Raw genomic sequence first — 15,044 nt, forward strand, 5'->3', positions numbered from 1 at the left:
CAACCCACGGCCCCCCCAGAGACAGCGCACGTTTGATAGGTAGGTTTTGCAGTATACCCCCCTGGCCGTTTTAAGGAAGATGAGGGGCCGGCTTGGGTTACTGCAAACATATTTGTAGTTGTATTTGGTGTAGTAGGAGCTTCAGTAAGAGCCGTCTATGCGAGAACTGCACAACCTGCGCCGCTCCTTGTCATGGTGAGGTGTGTTTAGCCGAAAGTCCAGGGGTTCGCCACCATCCGCCCCAGCCGTCAGACTGCCACAGACTGCCCACTCTCACACCACTCCACTCCACTCAGGGTCTTTATTAATGAGCTTGAAACAAGGCTTCAGCTCCCAAAGACAATTGTACTGTGTAGCCAGGGGAACATTTTAAACCCAATTTTCCATAATAAATTGGGGGGGGGTGGGCATCCATTTATCATATGGTGCCAAGATCGTTCATGCATTCTGAGCGGAACTTACCTTTGCTTCATTAAGGCACCTGGATGAGTCCTATAAGTAGATATGTGTAGCCTCTGCTAAACTGTCAACCCATGCTTGTTTAAAACTCACGTTTAGCACTTCACCTTTCTCATATTCTGGTCCCTTGATAATGCAGGAAATCTTGTTCTTTACCACTTGCCTTCACCTAAGTTGCACAGCTAATTATATTAAAGCGGGTTCCAATATTAATGCATTTATTGTATTGCAATTGCATTCACAATGAATACATTTACATAATGCACTTCACATGCTGAAACGCTTCAAAGCACAGATGCCCTCATTTTAGTAATTTGGGTTTGGAGATCTTACCATGTGTGTCTCAGTAAGTTTTAGCCTCACCCTTTGTCATTAACCAACCAATCACATTTGGTAAATCAAGAAATTAACTAGTGTGTCACCTGAGAGGCATATTATTACTGTGATTGGAATAGTAAGCTAGTAGCACTGTTCTCTAAGGAGTACCCCCACTCAGGTACTTCCAGGAGAAGTGAGGAGGATACACATTGGTTGGATACACATCAGCGCCACTTAAAATCTTGTAAAAATAAATGTTTACAAGACAGTCGTCGATAGCTAACTACAGTATGTACAAATTCATTCATACTTGTTATTTTTACAAAATTAAAAAACTGAACTCTAATACCTAATGCTACTCTAATTCACATTCCATTAAGCCTTAAAAAGTTATTTTCAATGAAAGTTTCACTCCTGAGAACTTTAAAGATTGCTATTGTTTTTCATACCACAAGAATCTATTTCAAATGTTGCAATATCAACTTACCACCCAGATGTTGGAGCGTGCTTGCAGCTCTGCATTCACCCTAAACCCGCCAAAATCAGAGTCCACTTCGAGGCCTGCCGACTTGGCCAATTCAACATTTGGCTCCAGTCCTACAGCAGCAATCAGGTGATCCGTCTCAACCTACAAGAAGAAAAAGCAATTAATGCAACTATCTTTTGCTGTGTTTTATGCCCTCAGTGCACATTCATCCCCCTCAAATTCTTTAGACGGACCTCTCGGTACACCTCTCAACAAAAGTACTGCGACAAACTTGCCTGCCTCGCTCCTGAGACTTCGAGTTAGCGGACAATGAGCTTGGGGGCAGTTTGTGTAGAATCCCCTGGCCACCCTCACTTAGTCCCAGTCTCAGGACAAAGTAGAGTAACATGACACCAACTAGGGACATGGCCCCTTCACGGGACACAGCCCCAAGAGCATACATGCCAAAATGCCCCATTTCATTCGGGGAGATGCTAATCCAGTCCTGGTTTTCCCCACTGTAAATACAGAGCTACAACTCCATGAATGCAAAGTTAAAATCAGGACTGGATTAGCAACTCCATTTATGTAACACTGAGGAAACAGACTATATGGGACAAGTGAACTCTGCCTTTCCCACATGTACTTTGTCCCATACATATTCCAGTCGAATCAAAAGCACAGTGCTGTCGCTTCCATTGGAACTGTGACTAACTACTATCTCTTTAAGGGAATTGATGCAGTCCTGCAGAACAATTAGCGTCACCATGCTCCATTACCCTTGCACGGGTGCAAGAATCCCAATTAAATCTAATGGGCAGGAAAGTGAGACCATCCACCCCCCAATCCCCCACACACCCGCCAATCAATCCATCCATTTAAGAACAGATGGGCTAAGGGAATCAGGGTTAGGGTGTGACATTCAAATAAAGGATAGTCCAATAGGAGGAACTAGCCAGTCCATAAGCCCCACACCTGAATTAGAATCCATCGTCAGAGGTGGGAGCACATCGGACAGTCCCTACAGTAGCTACCCAAAGAGGCACACCAGAGTACCCTCACCCTTGGGAGAGGCTGAAAGCTAGGGCCGCTGTGTGTCTGGTAAAGAAAGGACCGCCCAGGCGGAGGGAACAAGCCAATCCAAGTTCTATTTCAGGTATGCAAGGCAATCTGTGGGCAAAGCAGACAGCCGGTACACATCCCAGATAACACTCTGGAATCCCCCTTCACCAGGGAGATTCTGAAAGGCATGAACACAGCACTATCAAAGCATACAGTGCCATTCTGTCACTGGTATTGTTTGGGGAAGAAACTGGAGACCAGATATGGGTTGTGTCTTGAAGAAGGCTTAAGGAGTCTGAACATGAGCAAGAGCGCAGGAGTTGGAAGGAGGTGTAAACACAGAAGACCAGGTGGGAATGAGATGTGGCCATAGCCAGTTTATTTATATAGCGACCTATACAAAATGTGTTTCAAAGCGCTTCAAGGCAAGTGAGGGAACAAGGGAAAATACAATGACATTCTTACAGGCCATGAACAGTAAGGATGTGAAAGTAGCTATCGTACCTGGCCTGACAACATTTCAAATAGTGCAAGAGCTAAGACCTAGATAAGGAAGGGATGAGGGGGAGACTGGGAAGGAAATGGAAACAGACAGGCGACTAGGACTGACGACATTTCAGATAGTGCTGGAGAGAGGAGGCTTGGGGGGACAAGTAAGGAGGAGGGAGGAGACAGACGAGGTTGCTATCATACTGGGTCCAGGGACAATTCTGACAAAGTAAGTGCATAGAAGAAAGTAAAGGGGGGAGGGAAGGGGATAGGAAAAGGGAGAAAGGGAGAGGAGACGAGGACAGAGAGCAAGCAGTCAAAAGAGTGGAGAAGCAAGAGGGGAGAAGGAATAAAATTGCAGAAGTCAGTAGTAACACACAATGTTGCAAGCCTGGATACAAGATGAAGATGGGAACAGCACAATGCATGGCCACCATCAGTAAGGGTGGTGCACGTGAATCAATGAAGTCCATAAAAGTCAAATCCAGCATTGGCCACGAGACGGTGATGGTGAAACCAGAATGCATCAGGACAGACTCCTGCAGAAGTAAACTGGGGGGAGGGTGAGCAGGGTAGAAGAATCTAGCAAAACAGGCAACACCGGTTTGCAAGACGGGGGTGGGGGGTGGGGACAAAGGAACATCATGGGGGGTCCAGAGGGTTGTGGATGGCTTGTGGGGACAGAGGGAGTAAACACATGTTGGCGCATGCGTACCTGCTGTCCGAGCAGGGGTTAGGGCCGTGGGTCCTCCTGGTCCGAACTTGCCCAAACAGAAATTGCCCTTTTCTTTGTCTGCCATTTGCTTCGGACGACCGGGCGAGAGACGCCCTTGATCTAGGAGTTAAGAGCAGGAAGGAAGAGGCAGGGCTAAGAAGGTGGGCGGGGCTTAGGCCAGGTGACCAAGATCCACTTGCACCTGCTCCCCATCTGCAAAGGAGAAGAGGCTGGAGGGCTCCTTAAGTAGGGAAAAAGAACTGCAATCAGGAAGGCACTAGGTTGTTCTAACTGACAAAACAGAGGAGGTTAAACATCAGGAGAAGGTTAGTCAGGCTGATGAGGTGGAAGGGAATAGTTTACCTGTAACTCCATTTCTCCAGCATTGGTATCTTTCATGGATTCACATGCTTAGAATATTCCCCGTCGTCAGACTGGGACCCTCGGTACACACATATAGCCTTTTCCTATAGGAAAACTTCTGACACTTTTGTGTCCTATCTATGTCCTTTTAGGACCCGCCTACGCATGCTCCGTAGGCCGTCCCAGTATAAAAGGCCCGCCCCCGCGGCTCCCCTTCAGATTTCGGCCCCTCCAAAGTAGGAAGGGTTAAACTTATCAAGCAAATACATTGCATTCCGGGGAGGTTGGCGGGCGCATGTGAATCCATGAAAGATACCAATGCTGGAGAAATGGAGTTACAGGTAAGAAACTATTCCCTTCTCCTGCATTGGATCTTTCATGGATTCACATGCTTAGAATAGATTGTATAGCAGTAACATCTGAGACGGCGGTGAGAATGTAATGTAATATACCCTCACCATAATACACAATGCATATGTACAGCAGGAATAAGTTAACTCATAACTTTTCCCACATAAAGTATACTGTCATCAAAAGGTAGAAAAACCGACTCTCCACAGCGTGGAGCTTACCTTACTGAAACAGATGGCGCAGGACAGCTCTTCCCATCTGCACCTCGTCCGCATGCTGCCTGGCAAGGCAGTAGTGGCGGGTAAACGTGTGGGGCACTGACCATGCCGCAGCCTGGCATATGTCTGCCAGCGGAATTCCTGGCCATAATGCTGCTGAGGAGGACGTTGCTCTTGTAGAATGGGCTCTAGGATGCCCTTGCAGCGGCCTTCCGGCCTTGGAGTGGCAAAACGCAATCGTTGATGAGACCCATCGAGCCAATCCTTGTTTAGAGATTGCTTTTCCCCTCGTCGACGGACCATATGCGATGAACAATTGTCGAGTAGACCAGAGTTCCTGTGTACGATGTAGGTAAAATTTCAGAGCCGTCTTACTGTCCAAGGTATGAAGAGCTTTTTCTGCTGCCGATGATGGGGTCGCGAAGAAAGTAGGGAGAACAATGGACGAGTGTTTGTGATACACTGTCGGAACTTTTGGGACGAACGTAGGATTAGTTGCCAGGACCACCTTGTCCTTAAAGAATCTCAAGTATGGCGGGTCTACGACCAGCGCTTGCAGTTCCGAGATTCTCCTAGCTGATGTGATAGCAATTAAGAATGCCAACTTCCACGACATGAATTTCATGTCCGACATGGCCATAGGCTCAAATGGCGGTTTCATTAAGCCTGCCAACACTGTGTTGAGACTCCAAGTTGGAGGGAAACATTTCACCGGGGGAAAAGTACGAAATAAACCCCTCATGAAGTGTTTCACCAGTCTGTCGCTGAATAGAGGAGACGACTGTCTCTTCCTCGTGAACCTCGAGATGGCCGCCAGGTGCACCTTTATCGATGTGAAGGATAAACCACTCTCCGCCAAGAGAAGCAGGTAAGGTAGAATTTGTTCCGGCGTCACCGTCAACGGTTGTAGGCCTTGCTGTCCTCGACACCATTCACAGAACCTCCGCCACTTATAGGTGTAAGATTTGTTGGTAGAAGGGGCTCGAGCTGCCTGCAGAATTTTTTGACAATCCTCCGACACGTCTAAAGCACTGAACTCCGAAAAGTCAGGAGCCAGGCTGCAAGGTTGAGACTGTCCGGGTCGTGATGCCACACCGTGCCTTTGTCCCGGGATAGAAGGTTTGGGACTCTTGGAAACGCTATTGGATGTTCCAGCAACAGGTGAAGCAGGTCGGAGAACCACGGTTGCCGCGGCCAATACGGTGCCACTAGAATTACACGGCAACTGTATCTGCGTATCCACTGTACTGTCCTCCGTATGAGGGGGAACGGAGGAAAAGCATAAAGGAACATGTCCGTCCATGGGAAGGAGAATGCCTCCCCCATGGAACCCTCCTGGGGCCATCTGCTTGCGAATTGCTTGCATTTCTTGTTGTCCTTGGTTGCGAAAGCGTCCAGAGGGGGGTGACCCCATTTCTCGAACACTTTCATCAGCTGAAGTGTGTCCATTTCCCATTCGTGTATCTGGGCCATGCTTCTGCTGAGGGAATCCGCTTGCGAATTCCTCACTCCCGGGAGATGGTGAGCCACGATGGAAATCCCGTGCTTCAATGCCCAATGCCATGTTTTCTGGGCCTCTATGGAAAGAGTTCTTGATCGCGTCCCTCCTTGTTTTCTCAAATAAAACATGGCCGTCGTATTGTCGGTGAGTACTCGTACTCGCGATCCCTTGATGTGTGGTAGGAATGTCTTCAAGGCCCATCGTACTGCTCTGAGCTCTAACATGTTTATGTGTAGGAGTGACTCCGTTGGAGACCAGCGACCTTGTGTTTGAAGGGTACCCATGTGAGCTCCCCATCCGGTTAGGGACGCATCCGTGACTATGGTTCGCTGAAACTCCGGTTCCTGTAGGGGTACACCGTTGTTCAAATTGTGGGAACACTGCCACCACTGAAGGGTCCGAAGCAGCTTGTCGATGGTTATCTTGTCTGACCACGATCCTTGGGCTTGTGTCCATCGGTCCGCGAGGAATTCCTGGACTGGCCTCATGAATAGGCGAGTTTGCCACCAGATGGATGCAGGATGCCATGGCCCCTAGGACCGAAACGTATTTCCTCACTGAGAGCCTGGTGGTTTGTCGTAGTGGGCCCGCCAGCTGATTGAGTTTTGAGGTTCTGTCGAGAGAAGGTTTCACTAGCCCCAACTGGGTCTCGAACTGTGGCCCCAGGAACACCAACGTTCTCGATGGCCACTGAGAGGATTTTTCGAAGTTTATGGCAAATCCCAGCTGTTGCAGAAGCTGCTTGGTGGCTTGCAAACTTGTGTCGGTCGACGCTGGGGAGGATCCCCTTACCAGCCAGTCGTCGAGGTATGGGTATACATGGTGGCCTTGCTTCCTTAGCCAGGCCGCTACTGGGGCCAGGCATTTCGTGAACGTTCTGGGGGAGGTCTTGAGCCCAAAGGGAAAAACCATGAACTGGTAGTGAGTCCGCCCTATTACAAATCTCAGGAATTTCCTGTGTTCGACACATTGGAATATGGAAGTACGCGTCCTGTAAATCCAGGGACGCTAGAAAATCCCCTTCTTGAACGGCGCGGATCACTTCCTGCAGCGTGAGCATTTTGAATTTTAGGCTCTTTAAAGACTTGTTGAGATCTCGTAAGTCTAAAATGGGACGCCATTTGCCGTACAGCTTTTTTACGACGAAGTATCTTGAGTAGACTCCTTGACCTCTCTGTGATGTTGGATCTAATTCTATCACGCCCTTTGCTAACATGAGTGTTACCTCTTGTTGCAGTATCCTCAGATGGGAATGAGCGGTGAACGCAGGTGGAATGTGCGGAGGGCTGTGCTTGAATTGTAGAGAGTGCCCGTTCCTTACAGTGTCCAGCACCCATTGATCCGTCGTTATTCGTTCCCATTCGTCGACATATGCGGACACTCTTCCTCCAGAACGGTGTGTTGACTGTCACTGCTGATCTTTATTTTGTTTGTCTCTCGACGACGACGGATAGGATGGTCTCTTCCTGGACGTCTGGAAGTTCCAGCGTCGGTTTGCCGTTTGGGAAGCACGCCTGTACCCTTGGGAGGGGTAAGCCGACCTGCCAAAGGATCTGTCTCCAGACGCAGAGAATCTGGAATTACCTGAAGCCCCTCTAAAGGTACGAAAAGACTTGTAGCTTCGGCCTCTTTCATTCCCTTTAGGGCCTCGTCTAGCTTCTCTCCGAATAAAAGGTCTCCCTCAAAAGTCATATCTAATACTTTGTATTGTACCTCTGGTCTGAAGTAGGTACACTTGAGCCATGACTGTCGTAATACGACCCCATTATTGACTTGCTTGAAGCCTGATTCAGCGAGGTCCACCGCGATGTTTATTGCGTGATTGGAGGCTTCCTCACCCTCTCGGACGAGTAACATCGCTGCCTTCCTATGCTCTTCCGGAAGATGATCCAGCAACGGCGCTAGCCTGTGCCACATCTCTCTGTCGTATCTGGCTACAATAGCCAGAGAGTTTGCGGCCTTTACTGTGGTTGCTCCCACGGATAGCACTTTTTTGCCAAAGGCATCCTGGCGTCTTGCTTCGTTTTCAGGCGGAGTCGTGCACTTGGGCTGGGCCTTCGCCTTCCTCGCCGCCGACACCACCGATTCTGGCGTTGGTTGGGAGGATAAACACTTGGGGGTAGACTCTGGAGCCTTAAACTTTTTCTCGAGGTGTCCTTTCACTGCCGGCTCCGAAAAGGGGTGACGCATTGTCTGCAACCCCTCCTTCCACACGTGGTCTAGTATTGGTATTGAGAACACAGACCTCCTTCTCTTACCCATGTGGTCGAACAAAAAACAGTCCTTTTTCTGTTCTTCCTGGGACAAACCAAATTCCTTACACGCCTTCTCCATCATAGAATGGAATGATGCAATGTCGTCCGGAGGGGACGGGTGAGCTGGGCTTCTTGGGGTTTCTAATTCCACCTCTGACTCCCAGGTTGGATCCCTGGAGGGGGGATGAGATATCAGACATGGCTCCCCTGTCCGACTCCGAATCTGGCAGCTCACCTTCCTCTTGGGGTGCCAGTGCTGAGATTGGCGTGCGTAAGTGCGTCGGTGGACGGGACGGGCCCGGCTCGTCGACGGGTGACTGTGGCAGGTTTACCTGAGGTAGTCTCTGGTCCAACGACTGTACCAAAGACTGAAGCGTGGACAGAATTTCCAACGACAAAAGAGATTGAGGATTGAGAAGAGGGGCAGATACCGGTATACCGGATCCCCTCGTCGACGACTTGTCAACCACTCGTAGCCCGAGGTCTGCCGGGCCAGCTATTCTCCCGCTCTAGTCCTCCCCCCGAGGACAGCGACACAGCCTGTTCTTGCAATAAAGTATCCGGGGGGATCGGATCAAAAACTTCAGGCCTCCAGGCTTCCTGTAGAATCCCCGTTGACGAGGCCACCGTCGCAGTCGTTGTCGGTGGGACGGTGGATACCACCTGCGTCAGTGGCAGGGTTTAGGCCGATGACTGGACCGCCGTCGACGACGACTGTGGCTTAGCAGGTGGTTTAGGCGGTCCCGCCTTTTCCACACTTGGCCTGCCTTTACTCGACTCTCGACTCGAGGTCGATCTATGGTGATCGCCCGAGGAGGATTTCGGCCTTTCCTTGTCATACTTTTTTTGATGAAGATGACGATTTTTTCGACGAGGATTCTCTAGCTGAATGACTCCGAGAGGACTCTTTTTCCATCGGTCGAGATTTCTTCGCCGGTGGTTCCGACGAGGCAGCGCGGTGTGATGTTTTCGCCGATTGTGTGGAGCCTACCTCCGAAGGGGGGTATGACCCTGCTCCATCATTCAGCCATGCCACCAGCCGTCGGTTTCGGTCTTTGAGGGTCTTTTGAGAAAACCCTTTGCATATGTCGCAGCTATCAGCCGAGTGATGAGGGTGGAGGCAGTATATACAATCCATATGCCCGTCCCCCACGTAAACTTTTTTCAATCCACACGTCGTGCATGGACGGAACAGCGCTTTTCCTGACATGGGGGAAACGTTTTTTCGAACTCCAACTCCAGTACACAACCTTGTACAAAATAGTAAGACGACGCGAGGAGATCCCACTACTTTGGAGACGGTTGAAATCTGAAGGGGAGCCGCGGGGGCGGGCCTTTTATACTGGGACGGCCTACGGAGCATGCGTAGGCGGGTCCTAAAAGGACATAGATAGGCACAAAAGTGTCAGAAGTTTTCCTATAGGAAAAGGCTATATCTGTGTACCGAGGGTCCCAGTCTGACGACGGGGAATATTCTAAGCATGTGAATCCATGAAAGATCCAATGCTAGAGAAGTGGTTAAACAGGAGGACATTAGACTGGCTGATAACACAGAAAAGGATCGACATTAGAAGATTGGTGAAGATCATGAGGAGATTAAGCAGCAGCGAGTGATGCTGAGACTGATAAGTAGGAGGTTGATAAATGGAGTTGAAGTAGTGGATGACTATCGGAAAGCAGATGTGGATAAAATTGAAAGAGCGTAGGGAGCGGATCGAGGAAGATGTGGACTCAAACACAAGTGGTAATAGTTGTGGGGAAAGGTAGAGTACATCAAACAAAGGAAGCGCCTGGCATAAGCCTCCCAGTTTAGTATGATTCAAGCATGCAGGTCAGCCCTAAGGAAGATGGGAGGAGGACCGAGCAACGGGACAGGGAGGTTATGGTGGGATTAGTGTGACATGATCAATATACAGATCATAGCTAGTTACTAAAGGAAAGGGTATTGAAAGAATGAGACCAAAAGTTGGGGGACAAGCAGATTGTTTCAGCACTTGAATGTAGGAATAACGACAGATCATGAAGTGTGGACTGCAGGCTACAGAGGAGACATTAGAGGGGCCCACTCATCTAGCTTGGCGCTGTGGGAATACTATTAGAGTAGCTGGCCAATTCCTCACCTTGCCAAACCGTCTGAGTGACAAAGCAGCCTCTGGGTGGTGCCACACTTGCAGCCCAGACCCTTTATTCTTCGGAAACTGGAGGCGGATGACTTTCCAGAGGATACCCCTGGAGATTACTACCAATGAATACCCATTGAACTCATCCAACAGTGGAGGGGCAAAGAAAGGGCAAGAGAGAAAGGGGAGATGTCCCATTGAAACCAGCAGTGACTCATGTCCCTGAGGAGAGTACTGGACATTCAGCAGCAGAGGCTTTGGCCTCAATACTTTGTTTTTGCACATTCCAACACTTTCCGGGAGGAAATCTTGGTACCCATTGAGCATTCAGAGATTTGCAAACTTTGAGTTACCCTGTATTATTTTAGTAGCAGTTACCCAAAGACATCCTGACACGTCCATTGCCACTGATGCCTTCCCTGTTTAATTATTTTCCTCTGCACTGCAACACTGTACAAATAAACCACTTTAGCTTTTATTTCTTGAGTGTGTCTGGCCTGTTGAGACTACTCCCTTAATTGACTCAAGCCAAGTACGAGTGTTCTTACTTTACTCCACTGCACCAAATTCACAATTTTCCACCGCTCTCATCCTCCAACAACCACCCAACAAGCTATGCATCCGAGTGAAAGACATTCAGTATCACTGATCCAAATGGAGCCCATTAGTAAGGGGGACTTATCTTGCTAACTACATTGTTGATAGACTTCCGAGACTGTTAGGCAGAGACCTATGCAGTTCCCTCTGGGACCACTGCAAAAGATTTAGGACTTCAGGTGTTTGGCAGTACACCCACTTGGTAGCAGTCCGTACCACACAGATTCACTTGGTAGCTGTGGCTGAGCAGTCAGACTTCCCTCAAGAAGAGTTAGGCAGTATACAGAGTATTCGCAATAGGTCAAGAGAACACAATAGAACAAGTAAACACTGACCAGGGCTTGGTGTAAAAGAGATATTTATTTAAAACCACATCTAGGAAAACACACAGGCACTAATAATAAGCAATTCAAAAACACGGTCACTAAAAGATATACACTCCCTTAAAAGAATATTAGACAAGTCTTAAGTAAAGCTCCACTTATTTTCAGACAGCGGTGAGCGCTTAACGTAGGTGGCACTCTAATAGTTCGTTTTAAAAAGGGAGAGAAGAGCAGAGAACTAGTTGAAACAGATGGGACACTTATCAGAACATAAAAAGAGAGGAAGGCAAAGTAAAACCGTGAAGTTAGAGTTCAAGAGGCCGGATCCACTTTCATAGGATCCAAACGAAATGTGTCCAAGGTCACACGGTTGCAGCGCACAAAAGTCTTGTAAAGGTTCAAAAAGGAGTTGGACCAAAGAAATGGACCAGTTAGAGGGTCAAGGTGGCCAGCCCAGTCCAGAAGGTTAAGGGGTTATTATTACCTTGTAGCAATCTTTAGAAAGGGAGGCCTGGCGGACACTGTACCTTAAAGTGGAGTGAACGCTCCAGCGGGGGCAGTTGTTCCTGGCAGTCGATGCAAGTCGGTGCTTCGTCCGGGGGAAGAGAGGATCTCGACGTGGAGGAAGACAGGAGTCCGTTGCACTGCCAGGGAAGAAACCAGCCGCAGAGTTTCTCAGGTACAAGGAGCGGTCCGGTGATTTGCGGTTCAGTGGTGAGTGGCTATCCGGCTGCCGGGGTGCTTGGCACGGGCAGTTCGACCACAAACCGGGCTGGGGTGCGAAGAAAGAAAGGAAAACTGGTTGTGCCCACCAGTCAGGGGAAGAAGCCTCTCCAGCCGGGAGATCTTCTCTGTCGTCGGGAAGTGGTGAGTCGGTTCTGCTTCTCCCTCGTCGGATTCTAAGGTCCTGTGGCGACTTCTGAAGTTCCAGTCCCCAAAGCCCTGCTTTTATGCAGAAAACCCCCATTCACTCAGCCTAGCTGTCACTGAAACATGCTAAGTGGTGAGCCGGCCGGCTCACCACTTGGGCCAATCACACAAGAGTGCGACCTGAGTTACCAAGGTAACTCGGTCCAGGGTGCCTAAACCCCCTCCCACACCCCCTGTGGTACCCAGACAGAGTGGCACCACTTTTGGAGGCTTCTGTGGAGAAGCCCGCCAAAAAGTGGAACAAAGGGCTCGACTTGGGTTGAAGTCACAGAAGAGAACACAAATGCCATTTTAGAATCGAGTCTTGGCAAAAAATACCAACCTGAGAATTAATATTAATTAAATAAACCGGCGGTATGTTCGAGGCTATGAGAATTAAATAATTAAAGTTGGTAGCCTCGAACAATAGGAAAATCCCATAGGAAAATATTCGAGGACGAATATAAAAATTTCAGGGGGGATGGAGACTTGCCCCCTCGACTAACAGCCCCGACCAGTATGTCCACAATATGATGGTTTGTACTGGTTTCTGTTAATAATTTAGTACTAGTAAAGCCAATGGTGACTTTACATGCCCTGGGAGACAGTAGTCAGTCCCAGGGTATGGAGTCTATGGTGGGGTGTCACTATGACACCCCTGTGTTACTGCACGGAGGGTGCTGTGTAACACACATAGTAAAACACATGAGACCCTATGGAGTAAAGGACCCCATAGCCCATAAAACACATTAGCAGTCAAAGGAATACCATAAATCATGTCCAAGAGTGGGAGAAAAAGAGTCTCACTCTTGGCAGGAGGAAAAAAACAAACTCTGTTGGACTCACTAGGTTAGGAAATTCAGCCTAAAGAGAGAATTCTCCCTAACTGAGACTACAGGCATATACACCTAGACTTGTAGTACGGTCAGTCATACAATGTCCATTGTATACACACCAGGTTATTGTGTTTAATTCTGGTCCTAAAAATAATTTCAATTTGATCTTTAAACCATGAAATTCCCAAGGAGATAAATTGATAATTTAAGTGGGTGACCCGTTGAATGTTTCTCTCCATCGCTGCATAAGCCATGACTCAAACAATTACAATGAATCATGCATGCAGGAAAGGCCCAGCTCTTCTGTGAAGAGTCCGGAACCCCTGCAATCCCCCACCAAAGCACAAGCAGCTGAAGGAGATAAACCATAATACTGTTTCCCAGGAATCAGGAACAGCAGAACACCATTTCCCCTACATTGGACTAAACAATGGAAAAATGGAGCTATAGCTTTCCAATGCCGGATTATAAAAAAGTAAAAGAATAAACAACAATTAATCCAGAATACAAAAGTGTACAACTAAAAATAACATAACCCTCAGCGCTTCATCCTTTGTACCATTAGGTTCCCACTACAAGATGAAACATAACAGTATATAGGTACATAGACAGGAACCGCCATCAATTTATCCAAATTGCTAAAAAACTAAAACTAAATGAATAGTGTTAGGTAGATTTTCATTTGTTATGCACAATCTCTTCCACGTGCGAGTCCCCCAGCATGTTTTGCTGGACCATTGGATTTTTGGTCCATTTCCCTGAGTGAGTCGGAACCATTTCCCACACTCACTCATTCTTGTACCCTATCTTTGAGATACATTTCTATTTCTTTTTATACTTTTGCCTGAAGTTCTGTTTCTCCAAGTTTTATGGCATCTGTCTGACATTTCCAGCCCACAGCACTTTCTGCGCAGTGTTGCTGGGAGCCCCTTGGGCTTCCCTTTTTATTTTCAGTCACTCTCTTGTGGGAACGTATGTTCCCATGGAGAGGGTGATATTTAGTATCCTTTCTATCTTTTCTATTGTGAGATCAGCACACCCCACCTTATGTGGAGTGCATGCTGAGGGGTTAGACTATCACTCTGCTCACTCTGGTAACTCTTTGGTTACAGTGACAAGCCAATTCAAGATGGCTTGTACTTTCTTGGTCCTTCTGACATGTAGGTCCTTGGTTTGACTTTGGTCTTTCGCAGGATCCTTTGTGAAGCCTGCCAAGGCAACTGTGTCTTTGAGAACATGAAGCGGGGGGCGGTGGGGGTGGGATTGGCTGGGTTCCTGCATAAGGGGAATGGATCCTGAGGCTGAAGACAAGCTGAGCCCAGGAACATAGGAATCGAAGGAGATGTCCGAAAGTCCGCAACCACATCAAGATGACCGAAGCTGCCTTCCGAGTTATTGCTGCTGTCCGATCCCTTCTTCCAAGCCACGATAAGGATGACGCACTCCCTTAGACTGGTGGGTCCAATCAATCCGAAGACTACCCGCATTTTGAGCTATCCCACAACGAACTGCGACCTTCATGGGATGCAAACTACCAATACCCTGGGTTGTGGCTACTGTGCACAGTGCACTGCCTTCCAAAGATTGAATCCTCCCAAAGCTTTGGTGGACTTCTTCTGGAGCTCCAGAGGCATGTTTCCACTCAACAATAGACTGGGCAGTAATCATTCTTCGTGGGCGTCTTGAAAAGGGTGCAAAATCACAGAACCATGAAGAATCCTTTGTCTGAAGCCTCTTCGCACAACTGCTGCTGTGAAATCCATCCCAGAGTCCCTTCTTTCATCTACCTGACCAAGGATCTGGTGACCGGGTCTGCTGTATCGTCGGGGCATCATGCTGCATCCTCTTCTTCACTTCTAAGGTAGTGTGAGACTCTTTGTAGAACTTATCTAGAGTTCTTTGGCTGCTCCTGTGTTGCTGGAGTGCCGATTCGTGTGTTTGGGAGTTTGCCCATACACGTTTGCCCAGGCCCAAAGCCTGTGTGCCTACTCTGAAATTCCTGACCCTTGTCACCAACAAAGGGTGTACTTACTTGCTACTGAAGACTTCCTCTGGAATATTT

At 48.3% G+C, this 15,044-nt stretch overlaps 1 protein-coding gene across 5 annotated transcripts in view; it reads right to left on the reverse strand.

Annotated features, from left to right (window-relative positions):
- The window catches only part of AIFM1 (apoptosis inducing factor mitochondria associated 1), a 909,880-nt gene that overhangs the window by 190,496 nt on the left and 704,340 nt on the right, over positions 1–15,044 (reverse strand). For all 5 annotated transcript variants that reach the window (XM_069613095.1, XM_069613094.1, XM_069613093.1 and 2 more), the window contains one exon: positions 1,265–1,405. In XM_069613095.1, the coding sequence (XP_069469196.1) occupies positions 1,265–1,405 (141 nt within the window). The remainder of the gene's footprint in view (positions 1–1,264; positions 1,406–15,044) is intronic.

Source organism: Ambystoma mexicanum, chromosome 5p, assembly GCF_040938575.1.
Source record: "Ambystoma mexicanum isolate Mex_15411 chromosome 5p, UKY_AmexF1_1, whole genome shotgun sequence".
NCBI classification, from domain to species: Eukaryota; Metazoa; Chordata; class Amphibia; order Caudata; family Ambystomatidae; genus Ambystoma; species Ambystoma mexicanum.